The sequence below is a fragment of the Cryptotermes secundus genome, unplaced genomic scaffold, assembly GCF_002891405.2.
Source record: "Cryptotermes secundus unplaced genomic scaffold, Csec_1.0 scaffold693, whole genome shotgun sequence".
Lineage (NCBI taxonomy): Eukaryota > Metazoa > Arthropoda > Insecta > Blattodea > Kalotermitidae > Cryptotermes > Cryptotermes secundus.
The window spans coordinates 60,368-82,017 of NW_019722434.1; the positions used below are offsets into that span (position 1 = coordinate 60,368).

Consider the following 21,650-nt stretch of genomic DNA (forward strand, 5'->3'; position numbering starts at 1 on the left):
CTTTTCTCGGGCCATTATCTCCGTAACCGTTCAACTTTGGACATAGGTGTTTTGGGTTATATCGGCATACTTTAACATAAGGAACACCCTCCCGAAGTTTGGTCCATTCCTCCTGGGACACCCTGTGTATGTATATATATATATATATATATATATACATATAAGCACACTGTTTACTGAAATTACAAGCCTTGAGATCATGTTTCACAACAATTTAAAAAAAATGGACTGATGAATAAACATACAGATAGCAGCACAAGGCTCCACCAATGCACACACACCACACCACATGTTCTCACTCCCCTCCAAAAGATGGAAAATTCCGATAAGGTACCGCCCTTGTGGCCACTACTTAGTCTGAATTGCACCATGCTATAACCAGATTAATTCTCATCTCTGGGCATCTTCCCAGCCTGCTGATGTAAAAGCAAGACACAGTGCCCTACAGCACTAAATCACCATTCAAAATGATCAAACCAAAGTGAAACCTTGGTTCATCAACATTTAACTGCATATGTGCTTCCGCATGTCATTGACACTAAGCTTATTCTAGATATGTGGTGCACAGAACACGACATGGCCAAGCAGGCATTTTGGGGTGACCTGCTGTTAGCAAACAAACTAGTGATATCTGTAATACTGTAGCAATAATTGCAACACAGAAGTTTGCATATGCTGCTCCAGTCAGGCATTACGAATACTTCCTGCAGCATGACAAATGAAAACAATTTTTTAGTTTGCTTTCTTTTTGGGAATACACAATCAAAATGGGTTGAAACTTTGTCTCAATTACAGTTAAAAATGTGTTACTCCATATTTTTAATTTTTTAAAATCTGGTTGGACTATTACATATATGCTCTATTGTATGTCACACCAAACATGCACACTTCCAGACTACAAACAAATCCAGACAACAGTATGAAGTTTATGAAGACATGCAAAAAAAGGGGGAAGGGAGCAACATTCTATACTACTTTTGTCAAAAAAAGACTTCAGTTAAATATACATACACACATACCCCAATCTGTTCCTCAATTTAAGGTTCTTCCCCTCATTCAAAATTCAACTCTAAATTCCCTCCTGAAGGGACCGAATGAGAGAGAGTGCTTGAAGGTATAAAAACAGATTCAATGCAAGCTGAAGCTTGGATAATAAGCTGGGCAATGTCCTGGGTAAATGCAAATTTTATTCTTTCTCTTGACCAACTGCCTACTCCAAATGTGCAGGTAATCTTCAAATGCAGAAGCTGTCACCAAACCAGTGGTTTTTTAAGTTTTTTGGGATGGGGTGAAACTCAGTCCACTTGGTACATCGGCCACTACTTGGCCTACTGTACCAGCCCTGGATGTTGGATGATGATGATGATGATGATGATGAGTGTGGAGCAGTTTATGGAATAAAAACTGGTAGGAGAAACCGAAATACTCAGACAAACCCCCACACTAGTGCCACTTTGTTTGCCACAAATCCCACATGACCTGGCCAAGGATCAAACCTGGGCTGCCAAGGTGGAAGCTCATGATTAACCACCTGAGCTATGTACAGATAAGCAATGGTTACTATCCTACTAAAGTGGAAGATTTCTAACACCTTTGAAACACCTAGGGGGTTTACTGTTATCTGCCACAGTAAGCGTCAACTGGACTGTTCCTATCATGTCAGAGATGAACAAGTGTAATTCTACCTTTCTCCCTGTAGAAGGACAAGCACCTAAAACCATGCAATGACCTGGAGTGAGGACATAACAATCACCCACTATGTATGTACCAAAGATAACCTCTGAACTATAAACAAACATTTAAAATAATTTCCCATCAAACTCATATGAGCCAAGCCTTGTTTCTCTTCATGGAGGTTTTCATTACATATCCTTCAGTCACTTCAAACTCTTCTTGTAATCTTTGATCAAACTCAGTGCTATTTTCAAACAGAATGCTGCATGTGGATTACAGGTGAGTTCACTGCCCAGGCCTGCTTGAACAAAACCAACACTGCTACATCAACAGCCTGGCTTTACCCTTCATGCATCCACTCCCTCCTTCAGTGTTCCCATCACTGTTCAATGCATCACAAGTTCTGAACAGCTCTACTAACAAAGAATGAGGGACTCCTAACTCTGCAGCCAGTTCTCTTTGAGAGACACCTCAAGTGACTGAAGTTAGCTGTTTCTAAGGGACCCATCAAAGGTGTACTCTACCCTTCTCCACATAATGATAGAAACAGGTCCAGTTTCCGAAATGTTTTCTCTAGTTTACAGAATACCAGACAACGGACAAAGTCCAAAACCACAGTAATCCTGTGCATATGTTCAGCTTGTCATATCTGTCATGAAGATGAAAATTTTCAATTCTCTTTTCAATCACTAACATTTCTTATAAAACAGTTGCATTGTAACAGAGCATAAGTAAAAATCAAATATTGATCATTGAGAACTAACACCAGTGGAATCAAGGAGGATACTGAATTTATAAACAACAAAAATGTCTCTGAAAGAGGATTAGAAAGGCAAGGTCGCAACACAGCATCATAGAAACAGAATTAAAAGTTGAGAGTACTTAGTGGGTAAAAAGAACTTATAAGGAACAATGGATAACAACATAAAATCCTTTTAAAAATGAGTCCTTTCATACTGCTCATTCCTGACACCATCCACAGTAAAGCAGTAGCAAGATGAGGGTGGAGGTTGCTCAATGAATCCCCTGGAGTCACTGCTATGCAAACTGTATTACATGTGACATTATCTACTACAACTATGTACTATATTAACACAACTTTTAATTCTTATAATTAAAAATCTGATTCCAACAAGCAGCAAAAATATGGTGTATGCTGATGACTTAAATCTGTTATCCAAAATTTCATCCTACAAAGCAGCAGATTCTAATAACCAACAATCCCATTAAGTGGTTCCTATTGTATTTTAGTGAAAATGTGCAAGACATATTTCCTGCAAATGCATGTATAGAGTATAATGTGGCAAATTAAGTTCCAAATTCAACAATTTCCTTGGCAAAAAATAAACGCTTTGGTTTTCATCCTTTTCCTGACCTATGGTTTATATACGTAGGCGAGTCAATAAGTAAGTTACAAATTGATGTGGAGTACTACATGTTTGAATGACGCACTTGAGGCTATTGCCACTAGATGGCAGCATTAGTCTGGTGGCAACTGATTACATTCGACACGAGACAATCGATGTTCATAAAAGCAAAACAGCAGTTGCAAGATGACAGTGCCTCTGAGTGAGTGTACAACCCTCGAGCAGCGCTCCATTGTGCGATTTTTGTGGACAAAAGGTATGGAATCAAAGAATGTTCATAAAGAAAGGCTTCCCATCTACAGTGAGAAGTGCCTGTCATGTCAAGCTGTTTACAATTGGGTGCAGAAGTTCTCTGAAGGGCGGACACATATCGAAGACAAACACCACATCGGCCGGCCAACGGAGATGGCAACAGAGGTGACTGTGCAATGGGCTGAAGGCTTAATCTGAGCAGACAGAAGGGTAACTATAGACACTACAGCCACTGCTATTGGTTGTTCACACAGCATGGCCTACCTCATAATGCATGAGTTAGGTTTTCACACAGTCTGTGCACAATGGGTGCTGCACATTCTGACCCCACAACACAAAATGCAAGGAATGTGTCTGGCATTACAGCATCTCAGTCGCTACCACGATGAAGAACACAATATACTAGCCCAAACTGTCACAGGTGACGAGTCTTAGGTTCACCATTACCAGCCTGAGACAAAGCGTGTATGAATGCAGTGGAAACATCATGCATCGCCTGCCAAAAAAAGTTAAGGTGACACCATCGTCCAGGAAAGTGATGCTCACAGTCTTCTCGGATCATGAAGGCACAATGCTCACCACATTCCAGCCTCAAGGACAAACCATAAATGCTGACTCCTACTGTAACATCCTCAGAAAACTTCGTAAGGCCATCCAACGGAAGAGACCAGAACTCCTCACTAAAGACGTGTTGCTCTTGCATGACAATGCGCATCCTCATACTGCAAAATTTCAGGTGGGAAGTCCTTGAGCATTCTCCGTATAGCCCCGACCTTGCTCCAAGTGACTTTCATTTGTTCGGCCCTCTTAAACATCAACTTTTGGTTGAACATTTTCCCGACGATGAAGCTGTAGAAAGGAAAGTCACCAGCATGGTTCTGACATCAGCCCAAAGAATTTTATGCTGCTGGTTTTCAGGGGCTTGTGAAACGATAGGACAAATGTCTCAATGTACAGGGAGATTATGTTGAGAAATAAAAGCATTTTTCAAATCAGTACTCTTGTTTGTTTAAGTTCTATATCCATTTGTAACTTACTTATTGACTTACCCTCGTATTTTGTGAACATAACATAGAGGGACGCAATGTCTAATATAGTGATGATATTTTAAGGCATACAGCTATTATAAATTCAAGTTTTCCACACTCCTTATCGAACCATAAATTAAGCAGAAACAAATAATTGTTCTCATTCACAGAACAGAGGGAAAATTTCTTGTCATGTCTTTTTCCATTTTCCTGTCAAAAGGATAAAAGACCTGAATTATTTATAAGACACCCTGGCCCTATCATGTCTCAGCCTATATGGTAGGTAAGCTGTTACAGACTCAACTGACAGGCCGTGAGGCCATATCTCACGGTAGGTTCCTTTTTATTCCCATCTGACAATCCCCATTCCAGAGACACTCATCCAATCAGAATACACGTAATATGGCAGTGTGATCAATATGAAACTACCCATGACACAAACCCAATCACAACCTGTGAAGAGATGACATGTCACAAAGCTCTTAAAGTTCACACTCTTTAAAGAACCCTTCCCATCTCACTAGCTTACTATCCTGTTATACAAAAGACCTCATCAATAAAAAGTGCATGAAATTCCTCACACTTGAGATTCATAAGCAGGCCCACATGAGACGAGACCTGGGTTACACGACTGCCAGCAAACGACATGCAGCATAACAACCGTCAAAACATGAAAATGCCAGCCATTAGTGCTAGTCTGAAGTAACATGATGAGTCAGCATGCTGCCTGTGCCCTACTGTACTCTATACATCATTAGCACAAAGAAAAGAAAACACATGCAGCCAGCACTGGAGCCTCAGTGGAACATTTACCAGACAGCATAATGAAACAATGGCAAGATATCTCCTTCCAGGAACTGAAACCCAACCACTGACCAGAATGTTAGGTTTGATGCTTATTGGATGCTGAGATCACAGAGTTTGCCTTCCTTAGGCATGTAAAAATGGCTCTAATTCTGTTGTCAGCATTTACCATGCACACCTTCTGGCTCGATACATTTAATCAAATTTGCTACTAATGAACTGAACTTTGGGTCCACACTGCATGACTGGACTGCCACTCTACACATAATTTTGAAGCTGAACTTCAATATAATGTTCACTATATAACAAATAATAGATTCTGATGCAAGTTCACACTTAGCAAAATAGAAGCCCTGAACTTTATCTTCAAACCTCACCAGCCACCTAAGGTCGCAGAACTGAAAACTACTTTAGTGATCCAGGAAGTGTTTTAATGGAAATCACACAGCTGATAAATTGCATTAGAAGAAGAAACTCTCGACATCCCCAGTGGCTAAAATATCAAATCAGTTATTTGGGAAATGTGGAATGAGTACACTTCCAGAGATTTTGAACATAAAAACGGCATAATTTTCAAGTTCAGATCAGCCATTTTAGGGCAGTCTGAGCTAAAGAAAAAAGTTTTCAAATTTATATGTTTCAATTTGGCTGCATGAGAGATGGGAGGGTAGAGACAACAGTTTCTTGGTCTCAAACTGATTTCAAGGTTCCAAGGAGGAGGGAAGTTTATCAGCTGCTGTTCTCCACCACAGAAGTTATATTGCTATGAAGTTATCATTAGAGAGTTCCTACTCAAGAAACTGTCCCCATTTCACAAAATAATCTCCATGCTACTTCAATTTCTGTTCTTCTGTAAAGCAGAAGCTTGCAAGCTCAGCTCCACTGAGGCTCAGTTTATAAAACAGCAACAACAGGAACATGACATGACAAGTGAGCCCACCTTTGCACTTCAGTACATTCTGTCCAGTACCGGTACAAGATAAGGCAGCGGAGATGAGACCGGATACTGGGTCATTCCATCTGTCACGTAGCCAGCACTCGACTGGACAACAAATGTAGAGTCTTATTACTATGACACAGACCTCTCAACACATTCAAACACTGGACTACAAATATTCCAACAAAGGTCCTTCCCCAGTGGTTGGTATATTCACTAGCCTTGTTCTATCACCACAACATGTATTAAAAAAAACCGCTCCAAACTCATGCAACCCAGTGCAAGTCAAGAGGCCATGTTTAAGAAAATAAATTTCCGAATGACCCAGCTGCACACTCACTTCCTGCAGTCCCTTGATGCAAACCGTCATTCCTGTGATTTCACTTTCTATTTTTTGGCCCTATTATAAATTACAACATGCAAAATGGACTAAAAGAAAGGAAGAACCTCTGCCTCTGTGAGGACATCACCAATGGTTCTCAAAGAAAAAATGAATTGCTTTAATTCACATCCAAATATCATCAGCTCACAGAGCATCCAGCACCATTTGCTGGCAACAACTGAAGGTCTCCACAACACAAGCCACGATTTCCACCTAGCAGTAAAACCATCCAAATTCACTAATGGAATTAACACTACCATGAAAACATTCACTTCAGAAATACATAACTCCCTCTATCACATGTGGCCTTGACCTATCTTCGTGGAGAAACTAGAACAAAGTGAACTTGAAAGAGTTCAGCATAAAGTTTCACATTCACTGACAGAAACAGGATGCAAGTTTGTAGTCTAGACCATCTGGCTCAGGATAGGGTCCAGTGGCAGGCTCAATCTATGAACATGATAATGAACCTTCAGGAGTTTCATACATGGTGGGAAATTTCTTGACCAATTGAGTGACTACAGTTTCTCCAAGACTCTCTTCCTTGAACTCTTTACAGATTTTCATCATGTCTTCCAGATGATTGGTCTCACAGTACCTACAGATGAAACCAATCAACCACAACATATATTCTTCCTGCAAGTAAAGATTGCTCTATATCCTGCTTATGGACACATCCGCATGCATTTTGCCATTTGATAACAGGATGAGTAACTGCATGCTTGTGATCCAAATCTGACAATTTTCAAATGTATGTCACAATTGCACAGTATCTGCTGAATCTCAGTTTAGTACAGAAACAGTATTCATGACAGCAAGGGGACTTTGTATGTCCAGCACATAGCCACCTACATGAATTTAAATTTACTCTTTTTTTTCTGCACCTCCATTTATTAGAACGGACACATTTTAGCAACTGTTAAAGATAACGAACTGCAATCAAAATAATTATGAAGATTTATGAATTACGCAGTTATATGTACCCCCCTTAAAAATACTGCCTTATTGTGAAGGGAAGGTGTGCGCTCCAATGACCCAGAGCGCTACAATGGTAGAATCGTAAGCTCCTGGTAGGGCCATCCACATCAGACAGGTCAAAGGGCAAGCCCCAGATGAAGTGTAGTTGCCGCTCCTCCAGGTTGGGGTTTGAGTGTGGGGCTGATAACCCCATCCTGGAGAAATTTATTGTTATGAAACCATGGAGAGGCCATGACCCACACAGGGCGGTAGAACCAGTAAAGAAAAAGGAGAAAAGTTATATGTATATATCCATTAATTTCTTTCATGTTTCACCATTTTAAAATTTAAGGGAAATTTTAGTTACAGGAATCATGAATTGTTTGATAAAAATGGTGAGGTTATGAATGAAGAAACATATTTCACCTATATACAGGCAATGCAGCAAGGTTCTTTTCTAGAAGCATTGCCTTATACGAATGTCCTCCTCCTCCATCATGGCCAAAAGTGCCAAAACCGTTTACTGGCATACAAGGTGGCCCTTTAAGAAAGTCCCCCTAAAAAAGAGGTCATCTTATACATGAAACATAAAATGTGAACCTTATATCCTCAAATGTTACTTGCACTTAACTGCTGAGCATTATGTAACTCCCACCACAATTATCAGTAACTGATATAGATTACAACACAACATGTGGTCAGATGGATAGCATAACCACAGCTACCATAACTGCAAAGTTGTCAGGATGGACTTGACTCTACAAGCCATTTGCAACAGCTCATGCAGTAGAAACAATCACCAGGGCCAAGTGACAATCCAATTATTGGTATGAACAACTACCCACTTAACAACAGCCAAACCAAACACAAACAAGAAAGAGAATTTTTAATTGAAAATTTGGGTTCTTCTCACGTGTACACAAGTACATATGTTTGGAAAAGTTGAAGCAATGAACAACTTGTGTAGGACATGTTCCACCTTTCATCAGCTGAAGCCTGATCTCTTGCAGAAAAAAGTTCCCTAAACTTCCATGCCACATACATAACCCCAGCTGTCACAAAGCCTGCACAGTTTTGTTCCGTATCTCTTTCACATTTTTCGGATGTGCTGCTGATAAACCACTCTTCTCTTGAAATTTAAAAATTTCACATACCCATAAACAAACTTTCTGTCAGATGTAAACATGTAAAAGGTATTACTCAGGCATTTCAAAATCCTTCTTCTGAGCTTCCAGAAATCTGTCATACTCTAAACTTATTTTGTCAGGTGAACTTATATTACTTATGAGCAGAATGGCATAGCTGATTAGCTAACTAATAACAATTTACAGTATCAAATCCACTGCAAGCCATCAGAGCTAAAAAATTACATTTATTTAGTGTCTTCTGGTTGCTGTGGTTCTGTGTGTTCTCCTGTAATGTGTTGCCTGTCAGTAGCAGCAGTCTGACTTTTCCAAAATAATCTTAGATAACAACGGAAAACAATAAACAAACAACCAGTCATATTAGCAAATCTCTGGGTGGGACCTCATCAAATGCAAAGCAGAAATGTTAACCAGTGGATCAGAATTAATGCTGTATATAGTGGATGCAGCCTGTGTTCACAAAAATGGAGGGTGGACTTTCCAAGTAATCAGACTAATAACTGGTTGAATAATCCTGCACAAATTTCCACAGTTCAAACACCAACAACAAATCCCAATTACATCTCCACTTGCAGTTATCAAAGCAACCATCAACACAGCAATGGATGTTATCTTTGTAAACAATGGATAAAGTTGATGCTGCCTACATGCAAGCACTTTTTTTAATCTCTCTGTCAATGAAACCCAGCCTACTTTCAAACTGTCATCCTTGGCCTCACTTGAAACTCACACTCCACAACAAAACAACACATGCTCAGTGTTTGAAACTGCTTGTGACATAATTAACAAATAAACTCCTAACATATCCATGTCTGGGGAATGTTGGAACACACCAATAAACGTTGTGTAAGCATTTATAAAAGTCTCTGCCTTTCATGATCTTGAAAACTCATCATGTCAGTCCACTTCCTTCAAAAAGGCACTCGCAATAGTACAATGTTTTGTAAACACTAATTATGCAGGCAATCACAGAATTCCACCAAAGCTGTGACCACATACATGTGTATGTGTGTGGGGGGTTCACTCCAAGCCTAACGAGTATGTAAAGAGAGACTTACTGGTATGGGCTGATATGGGAACTGCTGAGGAGACATGTACACTGCAGGGGGAGCTGTGCAGGGGTAGATCACAGGGTACGCAGCAGCAGCAGCAGCAGCAGCAGCAGAGGCTGGAGAATGTGCAGAAGCAACCTGTGGGGGTCCAAACGTGGCTGGAGAAAAACAAAATCAGATTATCAATTCTGCATATAAATACATTCTGCACCTGAGCACAGCACACACAATAAATAAATACTCACTCTGGTACACACCAGCTGGGTCACCTGCTGTAGTGATGGTGTTGCCAGTGGCATGCTGAGGATGTGTGGCTGGAAAATATGCCACTCCATTGTGGAAAGTGTATGGCACACCATTCTGATAAAAGATTGTGTTGCTGTGAATGGTGGGAGGAGACGCCACTTCATATGTTCGGTTAAACGGCTACAAGCGAAATGAAAACAAGCCATGAGCTAGATTGTTCCACACTTCTATTACATATCAATGCAAATGTGAGAATGTTACTGCATCACTCACCTGTTTCTTTATAGCAGGAGCAATATTCAGCTTCCTTTCCTTCAGAACAATGCAATCAGACTGAAAATAAAAATAGCCCACTGATCACAACAGAACCTGTAGCGGCCAGCAGGCCTGACACTCGAGACCTACAACTGTCTGCACTGCCCTCTGTTTCAATGACAGCCAAAAGCTGTCACTATACTCAACAAATGACAGAACACAGTGATGTAATATTGCAGGTGGTAGTATAGTTGGTTGAAGCACTATGCTACAGGCTGGAATGTTGCAGGTTTGATTCCCAATGAGGTCATTGGATTTTTCAATTGACCTAACCCTTCCAGCTGCATTATGGCCCTGGGGTCAATTCAGCCTCTAACAGAAATGAGTACCAAAAATCTACCTGGGAGTAAGGGGCGACTGGTATGTAAGGCTGACAACCTTACCATCTGTGAGCTGAGTGTCTAGAAAACATGAGAGCCTCGTCTCACACCCCTATGGGCCTCCACAGCATGTTACAAGGATAGCTTTACCTTTTACTAATATTTGTGTCATCACACAATTGCAGCTGATAACCACTGAGAATGTCCTCAATGAATAGATGCCAAGGTTCAAAAAGCCAAGATATGCATGTCACGTTGCCTCACACAACTTTCACTCACAACAAATTACAGCAAAAACCCTGTACAAAGTTTATTTTTAGAGTACTGGATGTCACCACTAAGGTGAGGGAGATCTTAAATGGAGGTACTTCAAAACTAAGATTAACTTGCAATCACTGAAATTAAATACTGATGAAGGAAAACTTCAAATCGAGGAACTTTATATATGGGTGGTACCATAATAATACCTTCCCTTAAACATATCCTTCAGCAGGATCTGTCAAATGCAACATTTTAGCTATCCAGTACAGTATGAAATCCTGAACCCCAATGTAACTGTTTTCATGACTCATGAAGGTTCAACATCGAGATCAAAAAAGCCATTACTTGGGCCCCTACCCCGTCCTAGTTAGGTTCATTTTCACAACCAATATTTATATTTTAATATCATTCGCTCATCTGTGAGAAGCTCTGCAAACTTGTCTTTTCTAACAATATGGAGGACCAGCAAAGCTGCACATTTTCCACTCAGTACTAGAGACAGGTGAGCAGAAATAAATCTGTTGCATGCACCCTGCACAACATACCCTCATTCTAACAGATCTTAAAGCTTACCAATTCAATATCAGCATATTTTTCTTTTCTTATTCATATATTTCATTCATCTCATGCCTTTTTATTTATTGCTAGTGGGGTGGGACGAAGTCCCTTGTACTGCAGCCACTTCTGCCCTATCGTACCAGCCCCAGATGATAGGTGAGGGTGATTGTGGAGCAACTGGTGGAATGAAGATTGGCAGGGGAAACTGAAGTACTCGGAGAAAACCTGCCCCAGCATCACTTTGTCCACCACAAATCCCACTTGACCAGACCCGGGATCGAACCCGGGCCGCCGCAATGGGAAGCCAGTAACTAACTGCTTGAGCTATGGTGCGGCCTATCTCATGACTTACATATACACTTGGTCATCGACTTACGACCAACTTCATTCTGACTGACAGGTCGTAAGTTGATCTGGTTGTATGTCAGCCATATATTTATTAACAGTATTTTTAACCTTTCCAATATTTTTATCATCTATATAATTTATTTTTAAAACTTTTACATTTTAATCATCTTTTATTTTTCATATTTTTGTGGTCGAAAGTCGATGACCAAGTGTACATGGCATTCCGCACTGAAACTGACAAACCCCACCAGTGTGTTCAGGAGGTTATTCTAAGCAAAAATTCTCATATGAAGCACAGGTTAATTCGGCTTTGTTATTGCGATACAGACCAAAATGTTATTTACCTTAGTTATGGTGTTATCAACTAAAACACCCATTATGATTGCACTGAGCAATTTGCCACTGCATTTTTTGTTTGTTGTTTACTGACTGGAGGTGGTGAAGCAAGCAGTCAACTCAATCAACCTGGTGATGTTACTGTGACAGACGGCTCATCCTGTGAGTCAACCGTATTGAGCGCTATTAGGGGAAATGCCTGCAACTTATTCATACGAAGAATGAGCGAACTTGGTGTTTGTGTATGGCTTTTGAAATGGGAATGCATGTGCTGCTATAGAGGAATATTGGCAACGATATCCACATCATCACTCAGCTTTTGCGAATATGGACGAATGTTGGAGGGAGACTGGTACCTACCCTCAAGCTAATAAGAGAACATGTTCAATAAAGGTGTGATGCAGTATAGAGAAGCCCAACCTCAAGTATGTGTAGACTTTTGCACATTACAGGTGTTTCTCCCACTCCAGTATGGTGAACATTACATTCTGATGGTCCATATCCACACCACCTACAGAGAGTCCAACACCTCTTGCCTCATTATGCACCTCGTGTGGAATTTTGTGAATGGCTTCATGCAAATTTGGATTTTCTACCTCACATCTTATTCACGAATGAAGCTACATTCATGCGTGATTGCATAAATAACACAAGAAATTCTCACACCTGGGCACACCAAAATCCACGAAACATAACAGTATGTAGTACCAACACAGGTACTCTGTAAATGTGTGGTGGGGATTACTAGGCAATTATCTGATTGGGCCACATTTCTTCAAGGGTCATCTCACAGCAGTTTCTGCAGTGTCACCTACCCCCATACTTCAAGGACATTCCGCTTGCTGAATGATGGTTAGGAAGAGGTGGACCTGTGCCATGGCCCCCTCGGTCACCTGACCAGTCTCCATTAGACTTCTTTGTGTGGGACTGCATGAAATCCAGGGTATACTTGAACGGAAAGCCACACACATGAGAGCAGCTGATGCAAAGAATAAATGAAGCTGCTGTTAGCATCAGAAATAAACTGCTCAGGAGCATGCAGTGGATGCAGTCACTGGAGGTATGTCTTGTACCATGTGTACGGGCACAAGGTGGACATTCTGAGCAGTACATGTGAAAGTGATGTCCGTATAATGTTAAATTTAGTCAAACAGACAATAAATGTCAATCAGATAGTATGAATACTGTATGCCAACGTTTCTCCACCTCCAGTCGGTAAATAACAAACAAGAAATTCAGTGATGGATTGCTCATTGCAATCATATTGGGCATTTTAGTCGCTACCAATATAACGAAGGTGAATAAACATTTTGGTCTATATCACAATGATGATGCTGAATTGATCCATGGTTCATATGAGATTTTTTGCTTAGAATAACCTCAACATGCTGGCAAAGTCTGTTGGTTTCACTGCGGAACAGTCTCAGTAAGCAGCTTAATCTGTCACAGCATCTCATCTAACCATCCACTCATCCAATCTGCAGTTATTTGCTTCATGTGTAGCCCATGAAAGCAGCTCTTGTAATAGAGCCATCAAGTAGCACCTCCATTAGACCTGACATGAACTCAGTAGAAACATACCTAAGTGTTTTATGTAAACAGATGGCCTGCAAAAATTACACACTATGAACAAATAAATTTTCAATTTGGGCTAGGAAATACTATCAGCTCTTTACATAAATTACCAAGAAAGGCTGTGAATAGAAACACAAACTGAGGCCTTGCTACAAAGTAACTGCCTGAGCATACTGAGCTGATCAGATGCTGCAAACCTCCTCCTAATGGACCAGTAATCAAAAAATGATGAACCATTCAGGGTCCATACCAACGCAACACAATTTCCTGTCCAGCTGATATGGACACAAATTTCGCTTCATGTGTATAATATTCAATGATACTTAAGAACTTCAGAACATATGTAACACCAGTGAGACGATTCTATTACTATACTAAAATATGACAAGTGTACTCCACAGAAACTTGGCCACAATGGTCACTATATATTTAATAAATTGTTACCACTTCTTCAGAGCAAAAAGGGCACTAACAATAATACTACGTGCTACTTACATCCTGCATCAAGCGCTTTGCTTCTTCTTCTGTCTCAAAGGTAACAAACCCATAGCCCTTCGACACTCCAGCCCGGTCACTAATCACTTTCGTTGCTTTCACATTCCCGTATGCTGAAAACATCACACATACACTCTCACAGATTCAATGCTAGGCTGTTCCACCAAAGGAACCTATAAAATTTCATCCATATCTTGATTATGTGCAGAACCTTATCCCATAAACATACATGGTCTGACAATACAGTTTGCGAACTCATTGCGGCAAAAGTGCTACATATGTCACTGCTCAATATCACTGTGGCCCCTTCAAAGTTCTCCTCTTGGGAAGCTATGCACTGATGCTAGTACCTAGTCCACCATTCTAAAGAATTTTGGAACTGATTTTGTGGAATGGCCTTCAGAGCTGCCGTCGTATTACTCCTGATGTCCTCAATGTCATCAAAATGCCTTCCTTTCAATATTTCATTAATCTTCAGGAAGAGAAAGAAGTCACTTGCAGCACTTGCACTTACATCTGTCTGATTTCACTTCCAATCTAGCGAAGTCTAACAAGAAATTTAGTGTTTGTAAGATTTGAGGTTTTCACGGCAGTGACTATGAAGAAAGCAGTTTTCTGGAATGTGGCACCGTATAGATGTGGTGTTAACCAATGTTTCAGAGGAATGTATCGCCTCCGTCTTCAGGGTAGAAGGAAAAATAAGAAAATCCACAAGCAAAGAGACAGTGAGAACAGCAGCCTGCTTGCACCTGTTCTCACTGTCTCTTTGCTTGCGGATTTTCTTATTTTTCCTTCTACCCTGAAGATGGACGCGATATGTTCCTCCGAAACGTCGGTTAACACCACATCTACACAGTGCCACATCCCAGAAGACTGCTGTCTTCAATTTAGTGTTTGTTTGCTGCTCTAATTCAAGCTCAGACATTCTCACAAAACACACTCAGACAATAGAAGCTGCTCAGAAAGATACTGCCACAGATCAACAATAACACAGCTGTGAAACGCTGATATGCCATCATCAAGCCATACTGAGGTTTCTGTCTACTGCTACCATTGCAAGCACACAATGGTGAATTCACAAACTTTACTGTCAGACCTTGTATCTGTCTCCACACGCACGCACGCACGCACACACACACACTGCATGCCCATCCCATCTTGCCAGCAAGAATCCAAAATCTTGTGCTAGAAAATTTCATGGAGGGCTGCTATGTGGGAAAGGAGGATTTGACTACTGTCTCCAAAAACTTGGGGTCCTGTCAGTCAGGTACCAGTCTCGTGCATGTTTTAAGTTCACACAGTATAGGGCAGACTGATACTTGAATGGACTGAAGATCATGCTTTTAGTTTCATGCCAGTTTGGAGTCATGACCTACTACAAGACACTATCCCACCAACTGCATGAAGTGGCTGAAGAAAAAACATTAACCTCAGTCAAGACAGTCAGCAACACTGAAAAAAAGAAAGAAAGAAAGAAAGAAAGAAAGAAAGAAAGAAAGTAAGTTAGAAAAACCCCTGCTCAATAGCTGGCATTATGGTCTAAAACAAATACTCACCTCAGCGAGTTCTCATCAGAACAAACTGACCTAAATATTTAACAAGACGATACCAGTGCCAACTGACCAAGAGGTGATGTTACTGGCATATGTTCTGGAGTCTGTAACACTGAGTCACTGCCTCAGTTGTGACTGTGCACTGTGACTCTAACAGGAACAGCTCATGCACACCAAAGACCTCATAACTATGCAATTAATAGTAGACAGGAATGTACAATATTGTATTTAAGCATCCTGTTGCATTTCTATAACATTCGCATAAAATATTTGTATTACAGTTCTGTCAACAATTCAACCACTTTTATTTTCAGACGTAACAGCAACAACGGGCTTGCACACTGAAACAACAGGCCACCAAAACAAAAACAAGGACGGTTGAAATATATACTGTTTGGACAAGTGGACGATGCCCTAGAGAGGTGTAGGAAGTGTACAGAATTTAAGAATAATAATTACAAATTTTAATGAAATTTTAGTTAATTGCAATAGAAAGTGAATCACAGCATATGGTGAATTGACTAATGTTAGGTGGATCGTGACCGTAACATTAATATAGAACAATGCAGTTACACATGAAATGTATAACTGATATTCAATGCAGGTAACAGTTCTGGCAAATTGGAGTACCTGATGATGGCCAGTTGGGGCCAAAAAAAGTTGCAAAAAGTAAAATTAAAGTGGTTGCATTTTTGATGGAACTGTAATACAAATATTCTATGTGACAGGAATATACACTGCACCACTTACTGTCATGCAGAACTCAGACATAACACAATCAGACATTTCCTTGCATAAGGGCCTGGTAAGAGTTTCAGCAAAATGTCTATACCGCTTTTCACTAATGTTAAAATAATCAAATAGTTGCATTACAATGCATATAAGTAAACTGTGGAAGACCAAGCCAAGATAGTTAAATACCAAGCTACAGCTAAGGTTTGTGATGATGGTGTACAAGGGTGGTATCGCACTAGGATGCCATGGCGTCCAGCTGCTAGACGGTTGGGACTGAATTTCAATTACAAATCTTTCGGTGTCAAAATTGGGCATGTATGAAGGAAATAAAAATACACACGAGCATATATACATGCAGGACGTCAGTGGACTGGCTTCAGATTGTCGTGTGATGTTGATTTGGCCTTTGCCTTTGTAACAGCGATGCCAGCAGCATTAGCACTTGGCATCTTTGTTGGCAGCGATGCCAAGTTGGAAGCGCTGCCAGACAGATGCTAGGTGCAATATATGACTATTATTTTTTTATTGCTAGTGGGGTGGGGCTAAGTCTCTTGTACTGCGGCCACTTCTGGCCTATGGTACCAGCCCCAGATGATAGGTGTGGGTGATTGTGGAGCAATTGGTGGAATGAAGACTGGCAGGGGAAACCGAAGTACTTAGAGAAAACCTGCCCCAGCGCCACTTTGTTCACCACAAATCCCACTTGACCAGACCCGGGATAGAAACCAGGCCACCGCATTGGGAAGCCAGCGGCTAACTGCTTGAGCTATGGCATGGCCTTTATATGACTACTAAATTAATACACTGAGTTTGGCCAAGATGCTGGCAGCTGCGCCATGGCCTCCCATTGGCATCCTAGTGCGATACCACCCTAAATACGACTAACATTTTGGACACTATCCATCATTTTGATTTTCTTCAGAAAGCAACATTCCAACATATGATCTGTTTCCATCATAAGATGTAAGGGGACTCCCCTGAACCCTTTTGAAAGTGCCAGGAACAGTGATCAGGACTAGCTCTTTCAGACAGGCCCCAACAGATCAGGAACTTTCCTCCCTTACATCTTATGATGGAAACAGATCCCAAAATATTGTGCTTTGAAGAAACTCAGGAAAATGTCCAAAAGAACAAACACAGATAAATACTGGCCTGAAAATAAGTGTTCATTCAGCATCACATGTCGGACATTAACAAAAAAACACTGGACTGTATGTAAACAGGATAGAAATCCTTCAAGACAAGCATGGATTACTTTACAAGAAACATGTCTGACAGAAATATGTCAATCTAGTCAATATATTCTGCTGCGCTAGCAGGTCTCTTTGCAAGCACATAATAATGACAGAACTTAGAACGGAGCCATACCTGAAAACAGCTGTGCCAGTTCGGTTTCAGTGGTACTGCCTGAGATTCCACCCACAAAGATCCGGTTTGGTACCAGAGTCCCATATTTGGGTGCGTTGTTGTTATTGTTGGTAACACTGTTGCGCTGCAGATGTGAAATATGTGAGTTGGTGGTAATGAGATTCACAGACGACGCTGGGGATGAAGAGGTAGTGGATCCCTCTGTAGTGCACGTGCTTGCTGACGACTGCAATCATGTGACCACAACAGTTATTGCCCCAACCTCTCAATATTAACCTACACCATCAAATCTGCTCAAAACAAAATTTTAGCACAAAATTTTTAATGTGGATACAGGATTTTATACAGCACGAATCATCCTGCAATGTCTAATTCTGTCACAACTCATTAAATAACAAATACAACCATGCATATAAAACAACCTACCTCAACATGGAAAATAAGCCAAAAAAACTGCACTACTTGTTTAGATATAATTCTTAGGTACAAAGAACGACCCTCAAATTACCTTCTGGGATATAACGCTATGTATTTCATCAGACTATTCTGTGTTATATATTGACTTTCACCACAATACATGCTGTTATAACTTAAAAGACGGATCTCTTCACCATCACCGATGAGAGAAGCTCAAAATCAAACAGAGCCCTGAAAATTTTTATCTGCTGCCATACAGTCAGTTGATTCAACAGACTAGATACAGTTATACACCACAAGACAGAAAAGTTCACAACCACTGCAATGAGAACCTCAACTCCAAGAAACATAGCCCTATTTCCTGCCTTTCGCAATGGTCTCTTTCTGGACCATAGAATAACTTCCAGGAAAACTTGCAACTACTGTATATTATTCTTTCTCTCCTCCATCTCTATACACTGGTTACAAAATATTGTACTTCACACATCACACAATATTGGGGCCCTTCTAGCACACATGATAACCCTAACTTAAAAGGTGGTAAGACATCCAGTTCACAAAAACGAAGGTCTATGTATATCAAGACACAATTTTGCTTCTATTTTTAAGCCTTTAATATGAATATCTAAAAATTATATGAGGGTCATTTTTAAAGTAAGAACCGTTTTGTTACAACAAATATTCAACACTGGAGTTTTCTACTGTACTTTACATCAGTCCCTTACTTACTCATGGAGCTGAGCCCTTCTGGAGGAGCCAACAATTCTGCAGCTACTCAAGAATTTCCCAGCATTTTATGGAACCCAAAGGTTCATTACCATGTTCACAAGAGCCCTCCACTGGTCCCTGTTCTGAGCCAGATTTAACCAATCCATACCAACCCATCCTATCTCTCTTAAGATCCATTATATTATTGTTCACCCACCTACAACTTGGTCTTCCCTGTGGTCTCTTTCCTTCTGGCTTTCCCACCAATATCCTACCTGCATTCCTCGTCTCCCCCATTCGTGTTACATGACCTGCCCACCTCATCCTCCTTGACTTGATCATTCTAATTATACTTGGAGAAGAGTACAAGTTATGAAGATCCTCATTTCTCCCTTTTGTCATTTCATCTCTCTTCGGTCTAAATATTCTAAACACCCTGTTCTCAAACACCCTCAGTCTATGTTCCTCTCTTAATGACAGAGACAAAGTTTCACACCCATACAGAACCACAAACTACAGTTTTGTATATCCTAATTTTTATGTTCTTGGACAGCAGATGAGAAGACTGGACTGTATAGTTTGTTTGCGCACTGCCAGTCTCTCCCTAACCTCTGCCACCGCCAGGTAGTGGTCAGTATCACAATCTGCTGTCCTATATGATTGGACATCAAGTATACTTAAGTGTTGTCTCCTATCTATCAAAATATGGATCCCATCAGATGTCCAAGTAAATTTATGTTATGATGTGGGAACATCGTACTTTTGACAGTAAGATTTTTTGATGTGGCAAAGTTTACTACTACTACATAATAATATGTGGGGATGTGAATATAAATTACCTGGTGGATACTAATTACAAACAAAAACTGGATTCGCTACTAGCTTCATACGGGCTAAACAGTACAGTTACATTTCCGACTAGAATTTGCTCTAACTCATCCACAGCAATAGATAATATTTTTATTAACAAATATAAAAACAAAAGTTTCAGTGTTCTTCCATGGGAAAATGGATTATCTGATCACGATGGGCAGATCATTATAATATACAATATTACATATATAATGAAGCAATATCAGAGGTATACCCGTAGGGTCATCACCGAGTCCTCTCTGTTAGACTTCCAAATTAATCTGAGCTATGAATTATGGGATGATATTTTTGTAGATAGTGATGTGGATACAATGTTTAATAACTTTTTAAATACTTACCTTAGGATTCTAAATTCATGTTTTCAGATCACAAAATCACAAAGTATAGATGCTAATAAATCATGGATAACCCCAGGAATTATAAAATCATGTAATAAAAAAAGGGAGCTCTATATAAAAATTAAGAGCAATAATGATTCTAGATTAAAAGAACACTATAAAATGTATTGCAAGATATTAAGTAGAGTTATCTCAACAGCAAAAAAGTTATATCTGAACAAAGTCATAAGAACTTCCAATAATAAAACAAGAACAACCTGGAAAATTATAAAAAACATGACTGGAAATAGCCAAGCTTCTACTAAGGTGACTTGTTTAAATATAAAGGGTAATATCACTCAGGACTACAAAAATATAGTAAGATCGTTTAATAACTTTTTTTTAGATATAAGCAATTCTATGAAGAAATGGACAAATAATACTGTGGAAACAGATAAGAAGTTCATGGATTATTTATACACTTCATTTCCAAAACCATCTCAGAAATTGGTATTAAAAGCAACTAACAGCAATGAAATAGAAGAGATAATAAGATCTATAAAACTCAAAGCAGCTTGTGGATATGATGGAATTACTACCAAATTAATAAAAGCAAGTGCACCATATATATCATCACCATTAACTTACATATTTAATAAGTCATTGTCTACAGGAATATTCCCTGCTCGATTAAAATATTCTGAAATAATACCCATACACAAAAAAGGGGATAAAACCGACATGTCTAATTATAGACCTATATCTTTACTCCCAATCTTTTCTAAAATTTTTGAAAAAGTTATATATAAAAGAATGATTTTCCACTTAAATACACATAACCTGCTAACGCAGGAGCAATTCGGCTTTAGAAAAAACTCTTCAACTACATTAGCTACTTATAATCTAATGGAGAATATTTATAGGGCTGTAAACAACAAATATATAGCGGGTGGAATTTTTTGTGATCTGAGTAAGGCTTTTGACCGAGTAAATCATGATATATTGCTATCAAAAATGGACTTCTATGGAATTGAAGGAGCTGCTCAGAAATTTATAAGATCCTATTTGAGAGGAAGATACCAGAGAGTAATTTTGTATGAAAATGGGAGTAAATGTTGTTCTGAATGGAAAGAAATACAGTGCGGAGTGCCTCAAGACTCTGTATTAGGCCCAGCGCTCTTTTTACAATATGTAAATGACTTACCAAAAATTATATCTGACATATCCAAACCAATATTATTTGCAGATGATACAAGTATCCTTATCTTTGATAAGAATCCTGCGACATTTAAAATTAGAATAAATAAATTATTTGACATGATAAATGAACGGTTTAGGAAAAATGAGCTAGTAATAAATTACGAAAAAACTTATTTTCTACAGTTTAGAACTAAAAACAGTAAAAACTTAAATGTTCAAGTTAGTTATTTAAACAATCAAATTCCAAGTATTTCTAATATATCGTTTCTGGGATTAAAAACTGAAATTTTTTTAACATGGGAAAGTCATATTGATGCAGTAATTGATAAGTTAAACAGATCCTGTTTTGCAATCCGATCAGTTAAATCCTTTTTACCACTGGAGACATTAAAAATGATGTATTTTTCCTATGTACATTCTATAATAA

At 39.5% G+C, this 21,650-nt stretch overlaps 1 protein-coding gene across 6 annotated transcripts in view; it reads right to left on the reverse strand.

Annotated features, from left to right (window-relative positions):
* The window catches only part of LOC111861440 (flocculation protein FLO11), a 45,345-nt gene that overhangs the window by 13,252 nt on the left and 10,443 nt on the right, over positions 1-21,650 (reverse strand). For all 6 annotated transcript variants that reach the window (XM_023846010.2, XM_023846009.2, XM_023846013.2 and 3 more), the window contains 5 exons: positions 17,709-17,934; positions 14,053-14,165; positions 10,118-10,177; positions 9,844-10,024; positions 9,605-9,756 (listed from right to left, as the gene is read on the reverse strand). In XM_023846010.2, the coding sequence (XP_023701778.1) occupies positions 9,605-9,756; positions 9,844-10,024; positions 10,118-10,177; positions 14,053-14,165; positions 17,709-17,934 (732 nt within the window). The remainder of the gene's footprint in view (positions 1-9,604; positions 9,757-9,843; positions 10,025-10,117; positions 10,178-14,052; positions 14,166-17,708; positions 17,935-21,650) is intronic.